The 20,319-nt window shown below is 52.1% G+C and overlaps 1 protein-coding gene across 1 annotated transcript; it reads right to left on the bottom strand.

Moving 5' to 3' along the window:
- Positions 1-2,836: 2,836 nt before the first annotated feature.
- On the bottom strand, positions 2,837-9,531 carry Ckm (creatine kinase, M-type). The gene is made up of 7 exons (XM_038340078.1): positions 9,339-9,531; positions 8,712-8,866; positions 8,153-8,285; positions 6,637-6,808; positions 5,176-5,299; positions 3,826-4,015; positions 2,837-3,015 (listed from the first exon to the last, which is right to left on the bottom strand). The coding sequence occupies exons 1-7, from the start codon at positions 9,529-9,531 to the stop codon at positions 2,837-2,839; spliced, it is 1,146 nt and encodes a 381-aa protein (XP_038196006.1).
- Positions 9,532-20,319: the final 10,788 nt, after the last annotated feature.

Here is a 20,319-nt window from a genome sequence, read left to right as displayed (position 1 = left end):
GGAGCCTGTCTGTGGGGGAGGGGCTAGAGGTGACCAGAATCCTGGACAGCCCAGAGGAAAAAGGAGGGTTTTGGAAAAAATTCTGTGAGTTGTAGCTGAGGCTCAGTTGGTACAGTGCCTGCCTAGTGGGATCCCAGATTCCATCCCTATTCTACAAAAATCACTTGTGTTGACAGTGGTGGCACATGGCTTTAATCCCAGTGCTCCGGAGGCACAGGCAAGCCTGGTCTGCAGAGAGTCCCAGGACAGCCAAAGGTACACAGAGAAACCCTGTCTGAAGAAACAAATCCATGTGTGTCTGGCCTGTAATCCCAGCATGTAGGAGGTAGAGGCAGGATAAGGGCCAGCCTGAGGTACAAGAAACAACCCACAAAAAAATGCGTTCGCAGAAACCTGCCGGTGATGAGTAGTTGAGCAGCCTTTGGTTTTGCCCTGGGTCCCTGAACTAAGCCCTCGTCAGTTGTCCAATCTGTCGAAGTAGTAGTGGTCGGCTTTTGACATTTGAAAGTATCAGGCTCATCTCACTATGTAGCCCAGGCTAGCCTTTCACTTACGGATGGTATCTTACGTGGGGACAGCCCTAGCCGTTCCTTCATGGGACCTGAATCCCCAAAGGGGCCTGACTGGGATTCTTTTTTTCAAGGGCACTAGGGAGCCATAGCATGGCAAGAGGCTGCGTGCTGGGTGGGTCAGTGGGCAAAGCAGACACGTGACTAAATTCTCTGAGTCTTGGTCTTCAATAATGTATGAGTGCTGGGCAGTGGTGGCACATGCCTTTAATCCTCAGCTTAGCAGCAGAGGTCCAGGGCTTTCTGTCCTCTGACATCACAGAATGTCAGAGAGAGGGGAGGTGACAAGGACAGCTTTCCAGATACTAGACCTTCCTGAGCAACACCATCCCTGTTTTGAAAACCTCTCTGCTGGTCCCAGCTCCACTCAGCCATTATTATTTCATTGGTTTTTCGAGACAAGGTTTCTCTGTGTAACAGCCTGACTGCCCTGGAACTCCCTCTGTAGACCAGGCTGGCCTCAAACTCATAGAGATCCACCTGCCTCTGCCTCCTGAGTGCTGGGGTTAAAGGCGTGCACTACTACCGCCTGACAAGCCATCTTTAAGACGTGGTCTTGTTTGTCTCTGACTGCCGTTGGACTTTTGAAAATCCTTCTGCCTCAGCCTTCCAAGTGCTGGGGTTACAGGGAGCAGCTTCTGTGCCTACCTCTAAGCTTCTGAACGTGTGTCCTCCTGTTTTGAGATAGTCTCTGTGACAACTCAGATGTGGTTACAGATACTTGCTGCAGTGCCCAGCTTTTGGGTCGTTTTCTGCAGGATCTCATGTGGCCCACACTGATCTCAGACTCTTTGTAGCTAAGGCTGGCTTTGAACTTCTGATCCTCTTGCCTCCAGCTCCCAAATTCTGGAATCATAGGTATAGGGCACTCACTATGTAGACCAGGCTACCCTCAAACTCACAGAGATCCTGCTGTATCTACCTTCTAACTGCTGGACTTAAGGGGTGCACTGCCATGTCTGGCAATAACGGACTTCTGTTACCTACCCCTCTCAGTTCAAACACTCACCCTCCCATTTGCCCTCTGGCTCTTTTTCTTGGACCAAAAACCCCAGCCCAAAGGACTTCCTAGTGAAGGTCCAACCCACACCCTCCACCTGAAAGCAGAAACTCTGCCAATGACGTGTATCCGAGGTGGGAGTGGCTGAGCGTGGAGGGTAAGTGACTAAGGTCACTTTGGTAGAGCATTTGCCTGGCGTTCAAGAAGCCCTGGATTAGGTTCCCAGCATGGGTGTAGTGGTGCAAACCTGATCTCTGTGAGTTCAAGACTAGCCTGGTCTACAGAGCAAGTTCCAGGACAACCATGACTATGTAAAGAGACCTTGTCTCAAAAACAAAAACAAACAAAAAAAAAAAAAAAAAAGTTCAAGGTTCTTGGGTCTATAATGAGTTGGAAGCCAACCTGGACTACATAAGACCCTGACCTTGAAGGATCATCAACCACAGATGGAAATTGTGGAGGGTTTTTTCATTTATTCCACCTGGTATATTATTCATGTGTATGAGAACGCCTTTGTCAAGACTTAGTTTGGGGAGTTGGTTATCTCCTTCCATCTTGATATGGGTGCTAGGATCAAACTCCCATCATCAGGCTAGTGCAGCCAGGAGTTTTCACCTGGCGAGCTGCCTCCTCTGACTGCCAGCTAAGCTGGTTGTGGTGGGTCTGCCATCATCTCAGGATCCAGAAGACTGAGGCAGGTTAGTGCAAGCTTGAGGCCAGGCTGGGCTACATGTCACGTGCACACCACACACACACACACACACACACACACAGCCAAACCTGGTGGTGCACTCCTCTAACCCCAGAACTTTGAAAAGTGGAAGCAGGAAGATTAGAATTCAAGGCTCTCCTCAGCCACACAGGGAATTGGAGGTCAACCTGGAGTGCAAGAGAGCCTATCTCAAAACAGCAACAACAAAAACCTGGCAGCTAGAGAGGGCCGAAGACAGAACAGACAGGAAACCAGTGAGATGCATATAAGGGAAGCCACGGTGGCTAGATGCCGAAGTTCCCGCTCCCTCTCCCTCAGTAGCTGTCACACTCAATGCTAAGGCCACCACGGACTTTTATTAAAGGCGGGGCGTGGGGGAAGCAGCCAGCGCTCCAGACGAGCTCGGGAGCGCCCCGGTGGAGCTCCAGCTGGTGGGCGGGGCTCCGGAGAGATGAGTTGTCATTGGCCAGAACCCAGAAGACAGAGCCCACTGATTGGACTTCCGGGGAGGCGGGGCTCCAGCGGCTGCCGCTGGCTGGTGAGCTGGCACGGTGCCTACTTCTGTGCAGGAATCATGTCGTCGATGGACTGGCCCTTTTCCAGCTTCTTCTCCATCTCCACCATAAGTTTTACGCCATCCACCACCAGCTGCACCTGTTCAACCTCGGATGAGCCCAACCGATCGGCGTTGGAGATGTCAAACACGGCTCCCACGGCAGCCGTGTCCACGCCACCTGCGCGGAAGCAGAGGCCACGGAGGCATGAACAGAGAGCAGGCGTGCAAGGACTCCCTTGTGCCCAGCTGCAAACGCTTCGGGAATTCGTTGTACTCAGATCACCGGCTCTCAATACTGGGAACCACATACCTGGGTTTGATGGTGAGGTCCTCGCTCAACCATCCAGCGTGAATTATATATAGTACAGGCCAGAGAAATTGCAGTGTGGGTATAGATGCTTGCTGCCAAGCCTGGACTCATACGGTGGTCTACCGAGAAAACTGACCCCCCCAAAGTTGTCCTCTGACCTCCACACACGTGTCGTGAAATGGGATTGCCCGCTCTCACACAGAATAAATTTAATTTTAAAAACATGCCGGGCATGGCAAGGATACTGCGTGCCTTTAAATCTCAGCACTCAGAAGGCAGAAGCAGGAGGATCTCTGAGTTCGAGGCCAGCCTGGTCTACAGAGCGAGTTTCAGATACCACCGTTCCAAGGTGAGACTGTGTCACCGTGTGTGTGTGTGTGTGTGTGTGTGTGAGAGAGAGAGAGAGAGAGAGAGAGAGAGAGAGAGAGAGAGAGAGAGAGAGAGAGAGAGAGAGAGAGAGAGAGAAAGAGAGAGAGAGAATATGATATGATGGTTAATAGTGGCTACCTCTGGTCCAATTACCTCACTCCATTTAGTGATTGAGAATTAGAGGCTCCAAGGGTAGGGTCAGGGACGTATGTAAAAGGCACATCAAATAGCTTGGACCCCGGAACTTGCAGGGTGCCCTCTCCTCAGGAAAGAGCCCTCCCTCCCCAGATGCCTCAGGGCCGGGCGCACCTGTGCCGCGCTTTTGCAGACGCAGGCGGGTGAGGATCTCCTCAAACTTGGCGTGCTTGCTCAGGTTCGCCAACTTCACGTGCACGCCTCCGCGCAGCCCGGTGCCCAGGTTGGAGGGGCAGGTGAGCACGTAGCCCAGGTGCTCATTCCACATGAAGGGGTGACCAGCCTTCTTGAAGATCTCTTCAATCTGAGGAGGGGAAAGGGCAACAAGGGTTAGGCTCCAAATGCAGCCTGCCCCGGGTTTCGGAGGGACCAGGTGTTAGGATATAGGTAGGGGTGGGGTTCCCCAGGGGCGGGAATGGAGAACCTGGAGGAGCTCTGGAGAGAGGCCTATGGCAGAGATGGGGGCGGGCTTCAGACCCTCGGCATGGGGACGGGGTTTAGATTGGGTAGGGGGGGGCTTCGAAAATGGGTGAGGTGGCTCTGGGAGGTGGGACTCAGGTTAGGGCTGGGGTTAGAATGTTGGCAGGATGGGTTGGGGTGTCTGAATGTGGGGAAGGGTTGGGACCTTCTTGGGGAGATGGGTAGGGTGGAATCAGAAAGAGCAGAGCTTGCTCTGTGTGTGTGTGTGTGTGTGTGTGTGTGTGTGTGTGTGTGTGTGTGTGTTTGCACGGGCGCGCATGGGTGTATCCATGTGTGTCTGCCTGTGTGTATGTGTGTGTATGACTGTGTTGTGCATGTGTATCTACGTATATGTATACATGTGTGCGCGCATGCGTGTATGTATGTGTATGCATGCAGGTGCGTATATGCGTGCATGTGTCTAGGGATGTGTATATACGTGTGTTCGTGTGTGTATGCATGTATGTGTCTATATATGTGTATATACATGTGTGTGTTTATGTGTGTGCACATGTGCATGTCCATGTGTATGTGTGTACGTGTGCATGTCCATGTGTATGTGTGTACGTGTGTATGTATATAAGAGGCGGAGATGGGGGGGCTGAAGAGATAGCTCAGAGGTTAAGAACACTGGCTGCTCTTCCAGAGGTCCTTAGTTCAATTCCTAGCAACCACATGGTGGCTCACAGCCATCTCTCATGAGATCTGGTGCCCTCTTCTGGCACCCAGGCATACACGGAGACAGAATGTTGTATACATAATAAATAAATAAAATACACGTTGTGATTTAAAAAATAAATAAGTAAAAAAAAAAAAAAGAAAAAGAGGCAGAGATTGAAAAATGAGTAGCGAAAAGCCGGGGGGGTCTTGGTATATGTGGAAGGAGAGGAGTCTTGGGCACTGGGCTTGGTGGTTGGGAAGGGCCGGTCTGGGTCTAAGAAGGGGCGTGGCTTTACAAAATGAGTGTTGTGGTCAGGGTGCAGTCACATCTGGGTATCTACCCACCTTCTGCAGGCCCACGCAGAAGCGGCGGAAAACCTCCTTCATGTTGCCTCCCTTCTCCATGGAGATCACGCGGAGGTGGTCCTCCTCGTTCACCCACACCAGGAAGCTTTTGTTGTCGTTGTGCCTAAGAAGGGGCAACCCAAGGCCTAGAAGTCAGCAGGAGCGCCATAGCCCAGGAAAGTAAATGAGTTCATTTGTCCAAACACAGTCTTTTTCTTTGGGCATGGGGGGACGTGGATGAGGTAGGTACATCGGGTTTGCAATCACACATCTACAAAACTTCAGTCTTAGCTTGACTCCTCACTTCCCGGCACCAGGCTGTTATCTTAGCACCCAAAAGGCTGAGGTGGGAAGAGCTGGAGTGTGAGGCCAGCGTGGTGGCGATGTACCTCCTGTGACCACAGGTCATATCGAAAATGTTTATCCATTCCGGTTCCAAGCTTTGGATCCCAGGATTCTGATATTTCAACTGTCTTCAGTTTTTTGAAATTATTATTAATGTAATAATTTGACTCGGTATAATTTTTTATTCAGAAAGGGGGTGTTGGTGTGAAGCCCAGGCTGCCCTTGAACTGGTTGCTAATCCTCCTGCCTCAGTCTCTGCAGTGTGGTGATTACAGGCATGCGTCACCAAGCCTGGTTTTATTATTATTAAAACTAAATTTTCATACATGTATTTTGTTGTACAATGGATTTTTGTAAACATGATCCTTGTTCCAGAATGGTTTCTGCCATCAAGTGATCCTCCTGCCTCAGGCTGCTGGAGTAAGTGTTGCTACAGGTGTGTGTGGTCATACACCTAGTAAAGGAACTGAGATTTCAGCCGAGAGAGTGGTTCAAGTATGAACATTTTGTTTTCTTTGTCATACTGAGGATTAACCCTGGGCCCTATGCATCCAGCCAGATGCCCTGCCACTGAGCCACATCTCCAGTCCCACACGGGGGGAGGGGCACGGGCTCTACCACTGAGTCAAGCCCTCAGCCCCTCACTGGGGGATTCTAGGCAGGGGCTCTACCACTGAGCCACACCCCACTCCAACTCTTTTCAGGTTTTCGTTTTATTTTGTTTTAATTATATTTTTCAAGAAAGGATTTCTCTGTGTAGACCAGTCTGGCCTTGACCTCGCAGAGATCTGCCAGGTCCTGCCTCTGGAGTGCTGGGGTTAAAGGTGTGCACCACCATCGACTTCTTTTCAGTGTTTATTTTGAGGCCCATTCTGGCTTCACACTCCCTGTAGTTTTGCCAGCCCCGAACTTGGAACCTCCCACCTAGACCTCCCAGGGGCTGGAATGAGAGGCCTATGCACTAGGCCTGGCTAACATCAGTTCCTCACTGGGCTTCTTTGGTCCAAGGTTTGTAAACTATGCCACCTGACCAGGGATGGACAGGCTTGGAAGGCAAGGTCATGGTCTCATCCGACAGAGAAGGGTCAGAGGGCTGGAAAGAGAGGGGGGACTCACCAGATGCCACGGGCGTCAGGCCAGTCCCGGGCCATGCCTGAGGCCAGCAGCAGAGGGGACACAGGCTTGTCAAACAGGAAGTGATCATCAATGAGCTGCTGCTGTTCCTGCTCCGTCATGCCCTTCAGAGGGTAGTACTTGCCCTTGAACTCGCCCGTCAGGCTGTTGAGAGCTGAGGGGCCGCAGGAGAACAATAGACATCCTCGCTTCAGCTGGGGTGCCCAGGCTGGGGGGCCCCACACTGCTACCCCTGATACCCTGGGCCTGGGCATCAAAGAGGTCTCCAAACAACTACATTCACGTCTAAACCCAAACACATGTCCTGTTCCAAGAATTCATGGGCCTCCCCCCTTGTCTGCCCATGTCCCCTGTATGCCCATGTCCCCCCATATGCCCATGTCTCCCCGTATGCCCATGTCCCAAAGATAAACTGACACTCCAACCCTGCCTACTTGCAAGAGAGCATGACTCCTCCTGGATGATTCCTGGACTGGCTTTTAATGTTTTTGTTTCTGAGCCTTGGCCTCACCGTATAGCCTAAACTGACCTCAAACTCACTGTGTGTGACTTAATCACAAAGGGCCACTGTAAGAATGGCCACTATAGAGCTGGGAAGCAGAGGCAGGTGATTCTCTGTAAGTTTGAGGCCAGCCTGATCTACGTAGTGAGATCCATAGCCAGGACTGTAGAGAGACCCCACCTCAAAAAAAATGCCATTGTAGAAATTACACCTGTGCCAGCTACGGGCACACACTTGTAATCCCAGTATTTGGGAAGGCAGAGGCAGGAGGATCACTAGTTGGAGACCTGCCTCGGCTACACAAAGAATCTTTGTCTCAATGAAACAAGAGATATTTGCACTACTACAAACATTTGGTATTGTTTGTTTTGATTTCTTGGTTTTGTTTTTTGGATTTTTGTTTGGTTGATTGGGTTTTTTTTGTTTTGTTTTGTTTTTCAAGGCAGGGTTTCTCTGTGAAACAGCCCTGGCTGTCATCCTGGAACTCACTCTTTAGACCAGGATGGCCTTAAACTCACAGAGATCCTCCTGCCTCTGCCTCGGAGCGCTAGGATCAAAGGAATGTACTACTGCCCGGCCTAATTTCTTGTTTTTGAAGCAGAGTCTCACTATGAATTTGCGGTAATCCTAGTGCCTCAGCCTTCCAAGTACTGGGATTACAAGTATAGGGTGCCAGGCCCAGGTCAACTAACAGGAGCAACCCTCTGAGGGTTCTCTACCACACTTGCCAGATTCGTGGCCTTGCCACCTCGCCCATGTTGAGAAATCTCAGCCGGAGCAATGTTTGCTGAATTAATGAATCAATGAGCGAATGAGCTATGAGTGAACACTGAGCGTGAAGAGCCTGAGGTAGCTGAGTGAGTGCAGGATTTCCCAGACTGCCTCGGTGCGAGATGCCTCCAAACCTGGAGCACAGATAATGCAGTCAGCCTTCTAGACAAGGCCAGCTCTAGCGGAACCTGAACCAGAGCTGGGTGCAGCTGTTGGGGGCCTCACCTTCCACAGACAGCTTTTCCACGGCTCGGCGCTCTCCGCGGGAGCAGTGTGGAGGCAGCGTGTAGCCCTTGATGCTGCGGCCAGTGCGCACGCGGCTGCTCAGCACGTAGTTGGGGTCCAGGTCGTCTCCGCCCTGGGGGAGCGCTGGGGTGTCAGGGAAGGCATACCTGGCCAGCCCTGGTCTCCCCAAGAACCTCGTGGGGCTCTCACTCCAGATTCTCCATGAGTCTCACTGCAAACCGTCCAAGGTATCCCCAATCCTCCCGGGTGTCTCCCATGTCCTCCAGGGTCTCTCCACTTCCTTCTGGGTCTGCCCTAGCTGCTCTAGGGTCACCCCAGGTCCTCTTAGGTCTCCCCTAGATTCTCCCAGGTCCCCAAGTTGGCACTGAGCTCCTTCCTGCACCCCACCCCGCCCAGCTTCACTGCCCACTCCCCACACCTGCCCTCAGGTCGTTCCGAGTACCAGTTCCCCGGAAGCCTGCTAATCTGTCTGTCCCTCCCTCTATCTCTACTTTTCTCCCCATCTCTGTGCTAACCCTGCTCCTTGGGGGCCACTGACCTTGAGGTTCTCATGATTGAGGTCAGTCTTATGCTTGTCTGTGGGTTTGTAGCCACCATGGCGGTCCTGGATGATGGGGTCAAACAGGTCCTTGAAGACTGTGTAGGACTCCTCATCACCGGCCACACAGCCCACCGTCATGATGAAAGGGTGACCTGCGGGGTGGGGCTGAGGTCAGCATCGGAAATTTAAGCTTGTAGGTGTCCAATATGGGAAAAAGAGCCATTTCAGGGGCCAGGTAAATGGGGCCAAAGTTAGAACTCCTTGGAGTCCCCGAATCCTAGCGTCTCAGCTCAAAATGTTGAGAAGCTCACACAATCCATTTCCACAGAGGATCCAGTAACAGACTTGAAGGACCCACACATGGGCAGGGACTGCAGCTCAGCAGTAGAGCCCCTGCCTAGAATCCCCCAGTGAGGGGCTGGGGCATGGTTCAGTGGTAGAGCCCCTGCTTAGAATCCCCAGTGAGGGGCTGGGGTGTGGCTCAGTGATAAAATAGATACCTAGCATACAGGAAGGAAGTCCTAGATTTCATTAGAAGGAAGGGAGGTAGGAGGGATCCCAGACTCCCTGGGATAAGCAGGTGACCTCCAGCCCTCTGGTCTGTCTGTCCCACTGTAGGCTCACCTGGATTGTCCACCCCAGTCTGGATGACATCGTCCAGAGTGAAGCCGGAAGGGGTCTCCTTATCTCGAAGCTTCTTGTAGAGGTCAGGGGTCAGCACCTTGGCCATGTGGTTGTTGTGCTTGCTGAGGTCGGGGTATTCCTCCTCAGGCTTGTAGTTCAGCTTGAACTTGTTGTGAGTGTTGCCGAAGGGCATGGTGGCGGCTTGTGGGACCCTGCGCGGGCAGGTAGGCAGAGGGGATGTGAGCTCAGGCTGAGGAACCCAGCTGCTGGGCTCGAGGCAGGAGTTCCCTCTCTGAGAACCCAGCCTAAGTTGCCTAATATGACCAAATGCTGGCTGTGTGACCTTGCTAGGGACCTAGTCTCTCTAGCTGGGGAAGAGGGTGGCACACTTTGTCTGCAGCCAGAGAAGTACAGGGAGAGACACAGAGGACCTAGGCACTGGGGCGCAGCTGGCAGAGTGCTTGCCCAGAATGCATAACCGGATGTAGTGGCTCGTGCCTATAATCCCAGTGGTTAGAGGATCAGGAGTTCAAGGTCATCCTCAGCTACTTAGAGAGTTGGAGGCGTGCCTGAACTACAGGAGAGTCTGTCTCAATCCAGAGAGACTGAATATAAGCTTTGGCTGGGCACGATGGCCCATGGCTGTAATTCCAAGACTCTGGAGCCGAGGCAGGAGAATTGCAGTGAGTTCAGGGGCAGTTGGGCTACAGAGTGAGACCCTGCCTTTAAATAAATAAAAATTAATAAGTAAAATGAATAATAAGAGTAAAGGATCTGGAATCAGATGGCCTGGGTTTGAATCACAGCTCTGCTATTTACAAGCGGTGTGACTTTGAGCAACTTGTTTGATGTCTCTGTTTACTTATCTATAAAGCAGAGGCTATGACAGTGTTTACCTCTATGGCGGGATTAAGGACAGGTAAAGCACCCGAGCCAGTGCCTGGCATGTAACACGCATTATTTTATTTAGTTATTGTTCTCAGTTGTGTGGCGGTTTTAATGAAACCAGCCCCCACATGCTCACGTTTGAATGCTTGGTAGCCACTTGGTGGAACTATTTAGGAAGGATTGGGAGGTGTGGCCTTGTTGGTGGATGCTTGTCACTGGGGATGGGCTTTGAGGTTTGAAAAGTCCACCCCATCTCTGCCTTTGATTGTGGATAAAGATGTCAGTTCTCATTAGTTCTCCAGTACCATGCATGCCTGCCAGCTGGCATGCTCTCTACCATGATGGTCATGGACTCTGACCCTCTGGTACTGTGTGAGCCCTAAATGAATGTTTTCTTTAAGTTGCTTTGGTGGTGTGTGGTGTTTTGTTGCAGAGATTGAAAATCAATGCCAACAAGCTCCATGTGAGGACCAGGCGGAGATTATATGTGCACACTTGAGGAGGGATAAAGGCTCTGTTGAGTTACCCAAACCAAATCAGTCCAGGTAAGGGCATAAGAAAGGGTTCAGGAGGCTCCTGGGTGCTGGGAGTAAAGGCATGCAGGACTCTGCTGGGCACCAGCTTTCTTCTTTGGTTTTTTGTTAAGGGGTATGGACTCTGGTATTTGGACTGGGTCCTGAAGCTTACAAGATAAACAGGATAAACGGGAGCCGCCTCTCCAGTGCCATTATTTTTAGTCTATTGCTATTATTTTATTTTATTGCTTTTATTGACCAGATCCCTGCAGTTCTGACAATGGGGGACATCAAAGCTGGAAGGCAGGGGTGATGACAGGCCCAGTTGGGAGAAGAAGGTGGGGCAGGACAGAGACCCAAGCCCTTGCCCCTGGTGCTCTGCAGCTATTTTTAGATGCTCCCCAACCCCCACTGCCACCTGCCCCTCTGCTCATGCGGACTCGCCTTGCACTAAGTCAGCATAGAGACAGGTGGGCTGGAGTGGCCAGGAGGATACACAGCCAGGCCCTAGGGCTCAAGGACACCCTGGGCTTCCATCCCAGACCTCTCCCTTCAGAGGATGCCCTCCCCAGCATGTCAGGGACACCCCAGGAGACACTGAGGCAAGAGACAGAAGGAGAAAGCGCCCCATAGTTCCCAAACATAACCCATCACAGACTCCCTAAGATCACAAGGTAAACCGAGTCATGTAGTCACACCCTCAAGATCCCAGAGACAGGCAGCCAGAGGGACCTGATCAGGAGAGCCAGGGTCAGGAGAGCCAGGGACTGTGAAGCGAGATAGCTCATCACAGGACACTGAGAATTTGAATCTGATCCCCGGACACACAGGGTGGGAGGAGAGACTCGATTCTCCAAAATTGTCCTCTGACCTCTGTCACAGGTGCATTGGGACCCGTTCCCCGAACCCCCACACAAAATACATGTAGTAATTCTTAAAACTTAACAACCAAAGCGAGAGAGAGTCAGGGACGATGAGACACAAGGGCACAGGGACAAAACACAGACCCATGACAAAGTTAAAGGGCCACTGACAGGTCACCTGCCTCCTTTGCTGATTAATTCTGCTCAGCACTAGTCCCAGACTTCCCTGCCTTGCAAGCAGGGACCCTTGGCAGCTGTTGAGACATCGGTGGCCCAGACATTTGGCCCCACAACTTGTGTTGCAGAATTCGCAAGCATAGCACTACAGGGTAAGTGGACCCTTGGGTTCCCCACCCCCAATCCCAACCCTAACGACTCCCCCCCCCCACCAGGCCCTACCTGACTGGGTGGCTTGGGAGAGGCTGTCTCTGTCGTGGAGGGAATGCTGACCCGGGGGCAGAGCCTGCAGCCCCTGGGTTATATAGAGGAGCCTGCAGGGTGTCATTGGTCAGGAGGGGTTGTCCCCAGGGAGGAGCCCCTGAGGGCAGCTGAGCTCTCAGCTCATTGCCCGGGCACTGTGCCCACCCCGAACCCAGGCGTGCTGTGTGCCCAGCCCCATGGCCTTGTATGGGCTGCCCCAGGGGCTGGCCTGTTCACTGGTTCCCAGACCAAGTGCTGAGTCGAGCTGGCGGGGGACAGCTGGCCCCCCGCCGGGAACATGGAACAGTAATACTTTGGGTGCCCCAGGCACGTAGAAACCCTGGCCCCCAAGCCTGTTGTAGCCTGCCTCAGGCCCTGTAGCCTTGACAGCAATCGGCACCCTCCCTTGGGCCTCATTGCTTCTGAGAGTCAGCAGCTAGGAGAAGCATTTCATTTTGGTTTTGTTTGTGTTTTTGAACTGGGGTGTTATTCTGTAGCCAAGGCTACCCTGGAACCCACTCTAATGTCCAGGCTGACTTTAGACTTGTGGTAATCCTCCTGCGCCTCGGCCTCCCAAGTAGGATTACTTTGGTATTTATTTATTTTGACTTTTTGAGGCAGGGTCTTACTATGTGGCCCAGTCTGGCTTTGCACTCGTGACAATCCCCCTGCCTCAGGCTCCCAAGCATTGGGATTCCATGTGTGTGTCATTTTTTGCAGTCATGGACCTCATATGTGCCAGGCAAGCTCTGTTCCTCGGAGCCGCACCTCTATCCTGCAGTACCTAGGGGGAGTTTTGTAGTGAGAGCCAAGGGCCCCCAGACTCTGGGGACGACACAGGAGAGGCCTGTGGTCATCCAGCTGCAGAGAGAGCAATGGCCATGGCCAAAGTTCTAGAACCAGGCGCAGTTTTACCCCGGGGGCCTGAGCTAGCCGCTCCCACCACTGTGGAACTGACAGGGAAAGAAGCAGAAGCAGAGAGTCTACTCTATTGGAGCCAAGGCAAACCTGGGGCTGAGGGATGTAGTGGCCACCCTCGGCCTGCCCCTTATCCTGATCCACTGGGGACAGGGTTATTTTTAGAGAGAGCTTCTCCACAGTGTCTACAGAGTCCAAGGCCCAGGCACTGGGATGGGGGGGGGCCCAGGCAGCAGGTGTTGGGGGGGCCACCACGTGCCCGGGTTAATTATAGCCAGGCATCTCGGGTGTCCCCAGGCCTTGCCTCCATACATGGGCAACCTAGACCCCTGGAGGCTGCTCCATCCCCCGGGGAAAGGCAGGCTGGGTGGTCCCTGAGCCATGGAGGGCAGACTGGAGCAGGACATAGTATGACAGGAGCCTTTTCCACCTCAGCTGTGACCAAGGACCTCAGCGACTGAGCAGGGGACACGTGGAAGTGGGGCCAATACTGAGGAAGCTTCTGGGAGGCACCAGGATTGCAGGGACTGGACCTCTTTCTTCAGGATTGCCTCAGACTCCTTCTTTGGATTCCTGCTTGGTGGCTAGCATGGTTTCACCCCCATCCTTCCCCATTTCTGGCCTGACTAGCAAGGGTAGCCTGCTCTTAGGGGCAGAGAAGAGAAAAAGTACTTAAAATGTACTTGGGGTTCAAACTCTGGCCCTGGCACCCCGTGTTCCTTGCCAGTCGTGGTAGATGGGCAAAGGCTGGAAGAACTAACAGAAGCTAGGTTTCAAGAGTTTGAGGCCAGCTCCGTCTACAGAGCGAGTTTCAGGACAGCCTGGGATACACAGAGAAACCCTGTCTCAAACAAAACAAAACAAACAAACAAACAAACAAACCGTAAGTTTTTTGAACACTTACTGGGAAAACAGAGGGTACATGGTGTGAACTCCCAACCTCCTGACTGGTACAGACAGATCAATAGACTTTTGAAGGGTAACAAATAACAGTGCTGTTTCAGATGAGGTAAGTCAAGGCAGGGCCTCGGAGGAGGAAATGTGACATCTGATGTGGAAAGTCAGGTATGCAGGGAGGGAGTTGAGGGAAGAGCAGGTGCCAAGGTCCTGAGGTAGGAGCACTGAGGGAGACAGGAATGGACACCTTCGGGGAAGGGACTGCTGGGAAGAGTCTCTGCGTGTCTATTTGCACCTGCTGGGAGCCGGTGAAGGCTGTAGGCAGAGAGGTGGGCTCTGGCCGTCTCACACACTCCAGGCCCCTGAAGACCCCTTACGGGACATTCAACTTTTTAATTGTTTGTTTGCTTGTTTTTCGAGACAGGGTTTCTCTATAGCTTTGGGGACTGTCCTGGAACTAGCTCTTGTAGACCAGGCTGGCCTCAAACTCACAGATCCTCCTGCCTCTGCCTTCCAAGGGCTGGGATTAAAGTTGTGCACCACCACTTCCTGGCGACATTTTTTTAATTAAAAAAATTACATGCGTCTGTTCGTTTGTTTGTCTCTGAGGGCTAGTGGGGAGGGACGCCGTGGAAGTCGGAGGACAGTTCCTGGGAGTCCGTTCCTTCTTTTGCTCTGTGGATCCTGGGAACTGAACTCAGGTTGTCAAGTTTGGCTGCAAGTGCCTCTACTGCTGAGCCATCTTGCCAGCTTTCAGCATTCTTTTTGGCTACATGTAAATTTCTACATTGGGAGGTCAGGGGGTGGGCCTGGGGATATCCTGGGATTCTATGTCACCTGTCTTTTGAGATGCTCTGAGTGTTTACATGGTAACTCAGTCAACACTCTCACCGGCAAAGCCCAGAGAGGTTAAGCAACCAGCCCAAAGGCAAACAACTAGGAAGGGGTAGAACTGCCGATCAGAGGGACACAGGATGTCCCAGAGGGTGGAGAGCTTTGGTGAAAATGATGTCCTGGCCTCTCCGTATCATCAGGCTGTGTCCCTAATCCTTAGTCCTTCACAACTGGTCATGTCCTCCCTCCCTGTGTTAGGGCCTGAGGGTTAGTGGGTGGAACTGGGATTGGTCAGGAACTGGAAGTTTTTTTGTTGTTGTTGTTTTGTTTTGTTTTGTTTTTTTTTTTTTTTTTTGGTTTTTCGAGACAGGGTTTCCCTGTAGTTTCTAGAGCCTGTCCTGGAACTAGCTCTAGTAGACCAGGCTGGCCTCGAACGCCTATGCCTCCCGAATGCTGGGATTAAAGGCGTGCGCCACCACCGCCCGGCCTAGGAACTGGAAGTTTTGAGAAGGTTGGGGGCCCATGCTGTCCTGACCCCACAGAGACTGTCCTGCCTCAGTTTCCAGAGCAATACCGCCATAGACAGGAGCCACCACACTGTATTTTGTTTGTTAGCAGTTTTGAGGTCTTGCTACCGTGTAGCCCAGGCTAGCTTAGAACTCGCAGACAGTCATCCTATCTCAGTCTCCTAGTTGCTGGGATTACAGACATGAATGACCTTCTCATCTTCACATGACCCTGGCCAGGGAGCCCACCTTGGGGTATGGCTGTGTGATCGTGAGTCACCCAGCCTCTCTGTGCCTCATCTTTACAGTGGAGAGAGTGAACGGAAGCAATCTGCACAGAGGATTTGGCACAGGCCCTTGTTTGGGTGTGCAGCTGGGACCAGGGCCGCCCTAACAATGCCTTCCTGGAGGTTTGCTTCTAATCTTTATCTCCTGTAATCCTCCGATGCTGCATTTGTGCGGGTAAGGAAACAGGTCATGTGGAGAGAAGGCAGCCAGATTAGGATGTGGACACAAATCTACCCAACCCGATTTGTGGGGGAGTCAGTTCTCTCCTTCCGCCAGATGGGTCCCAGGGATCAAACTCAGGCAAACCCCTTTAGTCGCTGAGCCATTTCTCCTGCCCCATCCAGGTTTTTTTTTTTTTTTTTTTTTTTTTTTTTTTTTTTTTTTTTGGAGAAGCTGCTTACAACAGCCTCCGAAAAGCAGGTTTCCTCTCTGGGTCTGGTTCTGTAAACCAGGAACGGGAGACCAGAGATGGGGTGTATGCCAGCAGATGATGCTTCTGGGGTCTGCATCTACTTCATGTTGACCGTGGGACAGATCCATTGTTAGTGTCTGGAGACCAAACGGACGGGGTGGAGCTTAGCTGCCTCTTCAGTCCTGAGCCCTGGAAATAACTAGAAGAAACGTTACAAGATGAGTTTGGATTGATGCCAATTACACTCAGGTTTCAGGACGTTGCCCTGCGTTCCGTACTCACAGTTTCAATGTGACAGACACCTGTCCCCGGAGTGTGTAGGGGTGAAAACGCTGGAGCCCACGAGGCTGCGAGTCCCAGGATGGGGTTCGCAGAGGGCTTCCTGGGGGAGAACCCTTTGGCCTGGGCTCCGGCGGATGCGCTCACCGTGGGCTGCTCCGTGGACATGCAGCGCCATCTGGCGGCATTATCGCGCACTGCAGGTCCTTTCGTGACGGTTCTAACCCGATGGGTTCAGTCACCCTGCAAATATGGGCACCTAAGTCGTGTCAATGCAGTCTTGACCTTGAGAAAAACAAAAGAGAGACAGGCGCCTGTTGTCGAGTATTATAGACTCAGGAACCAACATTAAAGGATTCTTAGCTGCTGGACCCTGAGAAGTCCATGGGGGCATGAGCTTGCATTCCCAACTCTGCAGGAGGCTGAGGCAGGAGGATTGTGGATTTGAGCTCAGCCTGAGATTTATAGACTCTGTGGCCCCAAATAAAACAAAGATAACTTAGGGTATAGTGGCTGTAATCCCTGCACCAAGGGAACCAAGGCAGGAGGATGGCCATGACTGTGAGGCCCAACTGGGATACATAGTGAGACCAATCAAGGGGCGTGATTGAAAATAAAATTAAAAATTGCAGGGTGGCGCTGGCGCGCGCCTTTAATGCCAGCACTTGGGAAGCAGAGGCAGGAAGATCTCTGTGAGTTCGAGGCCATCCTGGTCTACAGAGTGAGTTCCAGGACAGCCAGGGCTATGCAGAGAAACCCTGCCTCAATAAACAAAGAAACAAAACAAAACAAACAAGAACCTCTGTGTGTCTGCATGTATGCACAAATGCCCGTGTGTGCGTGCACGTGTTCCGTGAATGTGGAGCTCAGAGAACAACTTCCGGGAGTCGGTTTTTTTCTTGCCCCATGTGGGTCTTGGAGATGAACACCAGGTTGTCGAGCATGGCAGCCAGGGCCTTTACCAAGTTCTGAGGTTGTAATTATGAAAACAATATTTTTGGAGATTCTATCTTTATTGGGTGTTTTGCCGGCACGTCTGTGCATCATATGTGTACTATGCCTGTGGAGGCCCTGGAAGAGGTTGGAACTTGAGTCACTGATGGCTTGCTTTGAGCCGTCATGAGGGTGCTGGGAATCGAGCATGGATCCTCTGCCTGCCAGAGCAACAAGTGCTCTCGCCTGCTGAGCCATCTCTCCAACTCTTCAAATTTATAAATAAATTACATTTTTATGTATTTATTTCGTATGCGTGCATGTACGATTGTACACATGTGGAAGTCAAAAGACAACTTCTGGGTCGCCTTCCACCCTGAGGGTCCCAGGGATCGAACTCAGTTTCTCAGGCTTTGTGGCAAGAACCTATACCGCCAGAGCCCGCTCGCAGTCCCCAAATAAAGTTTTGAAAAGTGCTGTTTCTCAGTGTGCGGCGGCGGCGGGCGTGACCAGCGCACCTGTGTGGGCGTGGCCTCTTCCTGGCCTTCCCTCCCGAAGAGTCGCCGGGCGGGAGCAGCGGTGTTTCCGTGCAGCGAGGCGGTTCGGATTTGCAGCCGCCAGGTGGGTGCGAGGGGTCGGCGGCAGCCGCTGCGGGGTCCCTGAGGGGGTCGCGGGGATGGAGAGGGTGCTGCGGGCCTGGCGTCGGGGATGAGCTTCGGGGTCCCTGAGGGCCCCTCCCCGCCCCGACCAGCCGGCTAGGAAAACAGCTGGGGGCGGGGCGGGGCCTTGTGACGCGGAGTCGGGTTTGGGGTCCCCGCAGCCGCGGGGAGGAGCTGGCCGGGCTGTCGGAGGGTCGCCGGGCTGTCAGAGGGTCTCCGGCTGCAGCCTGCGAGTGCAAGCCATGCATGGTAAGGGACCCTCCGCGGCGTGTGCAAAAGAGTGTGTCAGGCAGGTATGGCGCACTGGAGAAACTGAGGCAGAAGGAGCGGAGTTGGAGGCCAGTCTGGGCTAGGTCATGAGGCCCTTTCTGAAGAGTGAGAGAAGGACAGATTGTGGGTACCAGTGTCAAAGAGAGAGAGGAAAAAGAAAAGGAAAGAGAGCCAGCGAGATGGCTCCGCGGTTAAAGGTGCTTGACTTCTTGAGTTTGATCCCCAGGATTCACAAGGTGGGAGGAAAGAACTGACTCCCTCAAGTTGCAAGTTGTCCTCTGACGTTCTCTGACGTTCCATGCACATCTGTACACACAAAAAGCATACAAAGGAAAAAAAGTGTTAAAGACCAGGCATCATGATGCTCACAAGGCAACCGAATCCCAGACGTTGTCTTTTGACTTTAATCGTAACAGTTAAAGCAGAGACTGGTGGATCTCTGGGTTGAAGGCCAACCTGGGCTACACAGTCAATCCCAGGCCAGCGGGGCTGCATAGAGAGACCCTGGCTATACATATACACATAAATATTTTTTGTTGTTGTTGTTGTTTGAGACAGGGTTTCTCTGCATAGCCCTGGCTGACCTAGAACTCTCTTTAACCCAAGTGCTGGGGTTAAAGCCGCATGCCACCACTGCCCAAATTATATATAATTTTTTAATAAGGAAGAGAGTCAGATTGTGGGTACAAGTGTAAAAGGGAGATGAGCTACTGCCATCCGATGATGGGGACAGACGGAGTGAATGTGGGTGACCCTGATTGTTTGTCTGTCCTATGTGTGTTAGGTGTGGACTGTACACACTCCTTAGCGTGTGAGACTGTGATGCTGGGTCCATGGTCAGCTCTGTACTTGTGGCTGATTTATGCGTGTGGCAGCGAGTGAATCTCTCATGGTGATGGATCAAAGTGTTGCGTGGTGGTGGGGAATGGAGTGTGTGGAATTGTGTCAGGGATATGTGACTGTGTGGGGTTTGCATAGGTGGTGTGTGCATGCGTGTGCATGCTGCTGCCTGCTTTATGGACCAGCAGGAGTACAGCCAGAAGCTCACTTGTGGCTGTGGAGTGTGTGTGTGTGTGTGTGTGTGTGTGTGTGTGGCCAAGATGCTCCTCTGTGGGGTAATGGCCATGGAAGGCTGGCCGTGGTTATCACTGGGCTGGCTCTGCACTTGTGTTAAGACCGTCTGTGGTGCTCCTGGGAGTACTGGGGACAGTCCGAGTGGCAGATGGCTGTGGCTAAGCTGTGGCTGTCCCTGTGGTTGTTGTGTGGGTATCTGACTGTGGTGTGGGGGAGGCTGCATCTGGGCCTTCAGACTCAGCTGGGTTTGAGAATGTGCCATGGGATGGGAAGCTTGACACTGGCCATGCTGGGGGCCACAGAGACTGACCACTTCTGTGGCTTTCAAGGATGAACCTACATTGATTCCACACACACCTGCGATATCTTTTGTTTGTTTCGGTTTTTCAAGACAGGGTTTCTTTGTGTAGCCCTGGCTGTCCTGGAAGTAGCTCTGTAGACCAGGCTGCCTCGAACTTTTAGAATTAGGATTTTGATATTAAATCCTTTGAAAATGACACCCACTGAGTAGAAACTGTACTTTATGTTTAAAGTCTGGTCTCTCTTTCTGGGCGATTTCTGCAGCATGAGCTGCTTGCGAGGCTGAGACGTGGAAAAGGCTGTTTTCGGCAGCTCCAGGATCACCAGAGGAGACTGGGGTCAGGGTGCGGACTGTGTGTCAGAGGATTATCTCTTTTAAAATTATATTCATGGGGCTGGAGAGATGGCTCAGCGGTTAAGAGCATTGCCTGCTCTTCCAAAGGTCCTGAGTTCAATTCCCAGCAACCACATGGTGGCTCACAGCCATCTGTAATGGGGTCTGGTGCCCTCTTCTGGCCTGCAGACATACACACAGACACAGAATATTGTATACATAATAAATAAATATTTTAAAAAATTATACTCATTAATCCAGTGGTGGTGGCGCAGGCCTTTAATCCCAGTACTCGGGAGGCAGTGGCAGGAGGATCTCTGTGAGTTTGAGGCCAACTGGTCTACAGAGCGAGTTCCAGGACAGTCAGAACTTGAGCCACACCTCTCATCTTAGCTGTTGTGGTGAAGGCAGGATTGCTTCCAGCATGAGGCCAGCCTGAGTACTTTTGGTAATTTTGAGGACATCTTGAGCCACCTGAGACCCTGTATAAAAACAGAACCCTAGATTGGTGCTGTCTGCCTGTAACCAGCACTTGGGAGGTGAAGGCAGGAAAGTTTAGCCAAAGATGGCTTTGAACCCTTGACCTTCTAT

The sequence above is a fragment of the Arvicola amphibius genome, chromosome 8 (assembly GCF_903992535.2).
Source record: "Arvicola amphibius chromosome 8, mArvAmp1.2, whole genome shotgun sequence".
Lineage (NCBI taxonomy): Eukaryota > Metazoa > Chordata > Mammalia > Rodentia > Cricetidae > Arvicola > Arvicola amphibius.
The sequence above is the reverse complement of the archived record's forward strand: the minus strand, read 5'-3'. Positions and strand labels throughout refer to the sequence as shown.

Excerpts from the sequence above, each read along its gene's own strand:
- Ckm (XM_038340078.1), bottom strand. The coding sequence starts at position 9,531 with ATGCCCTTCGGCAACACTCACAACAAGTTCAAGCTGAACTACAAGCCT. Across the intron at positions 8,286-8,711 it reads TCAATCATGAGAACCTCAAG|GGCGGAGACGACCTGGACCC; the intron begins GTCAGTGGCCCC and ends GCGCTCCCCCAG. Across the intron at positions 5,300-6,636 it reads CCTGACGCCCGTGGCATCTG|GCACAACGACAACAAAAGCT; the intron begins GTGAGTCCCCCC and ends GCCCCTTCTTAG.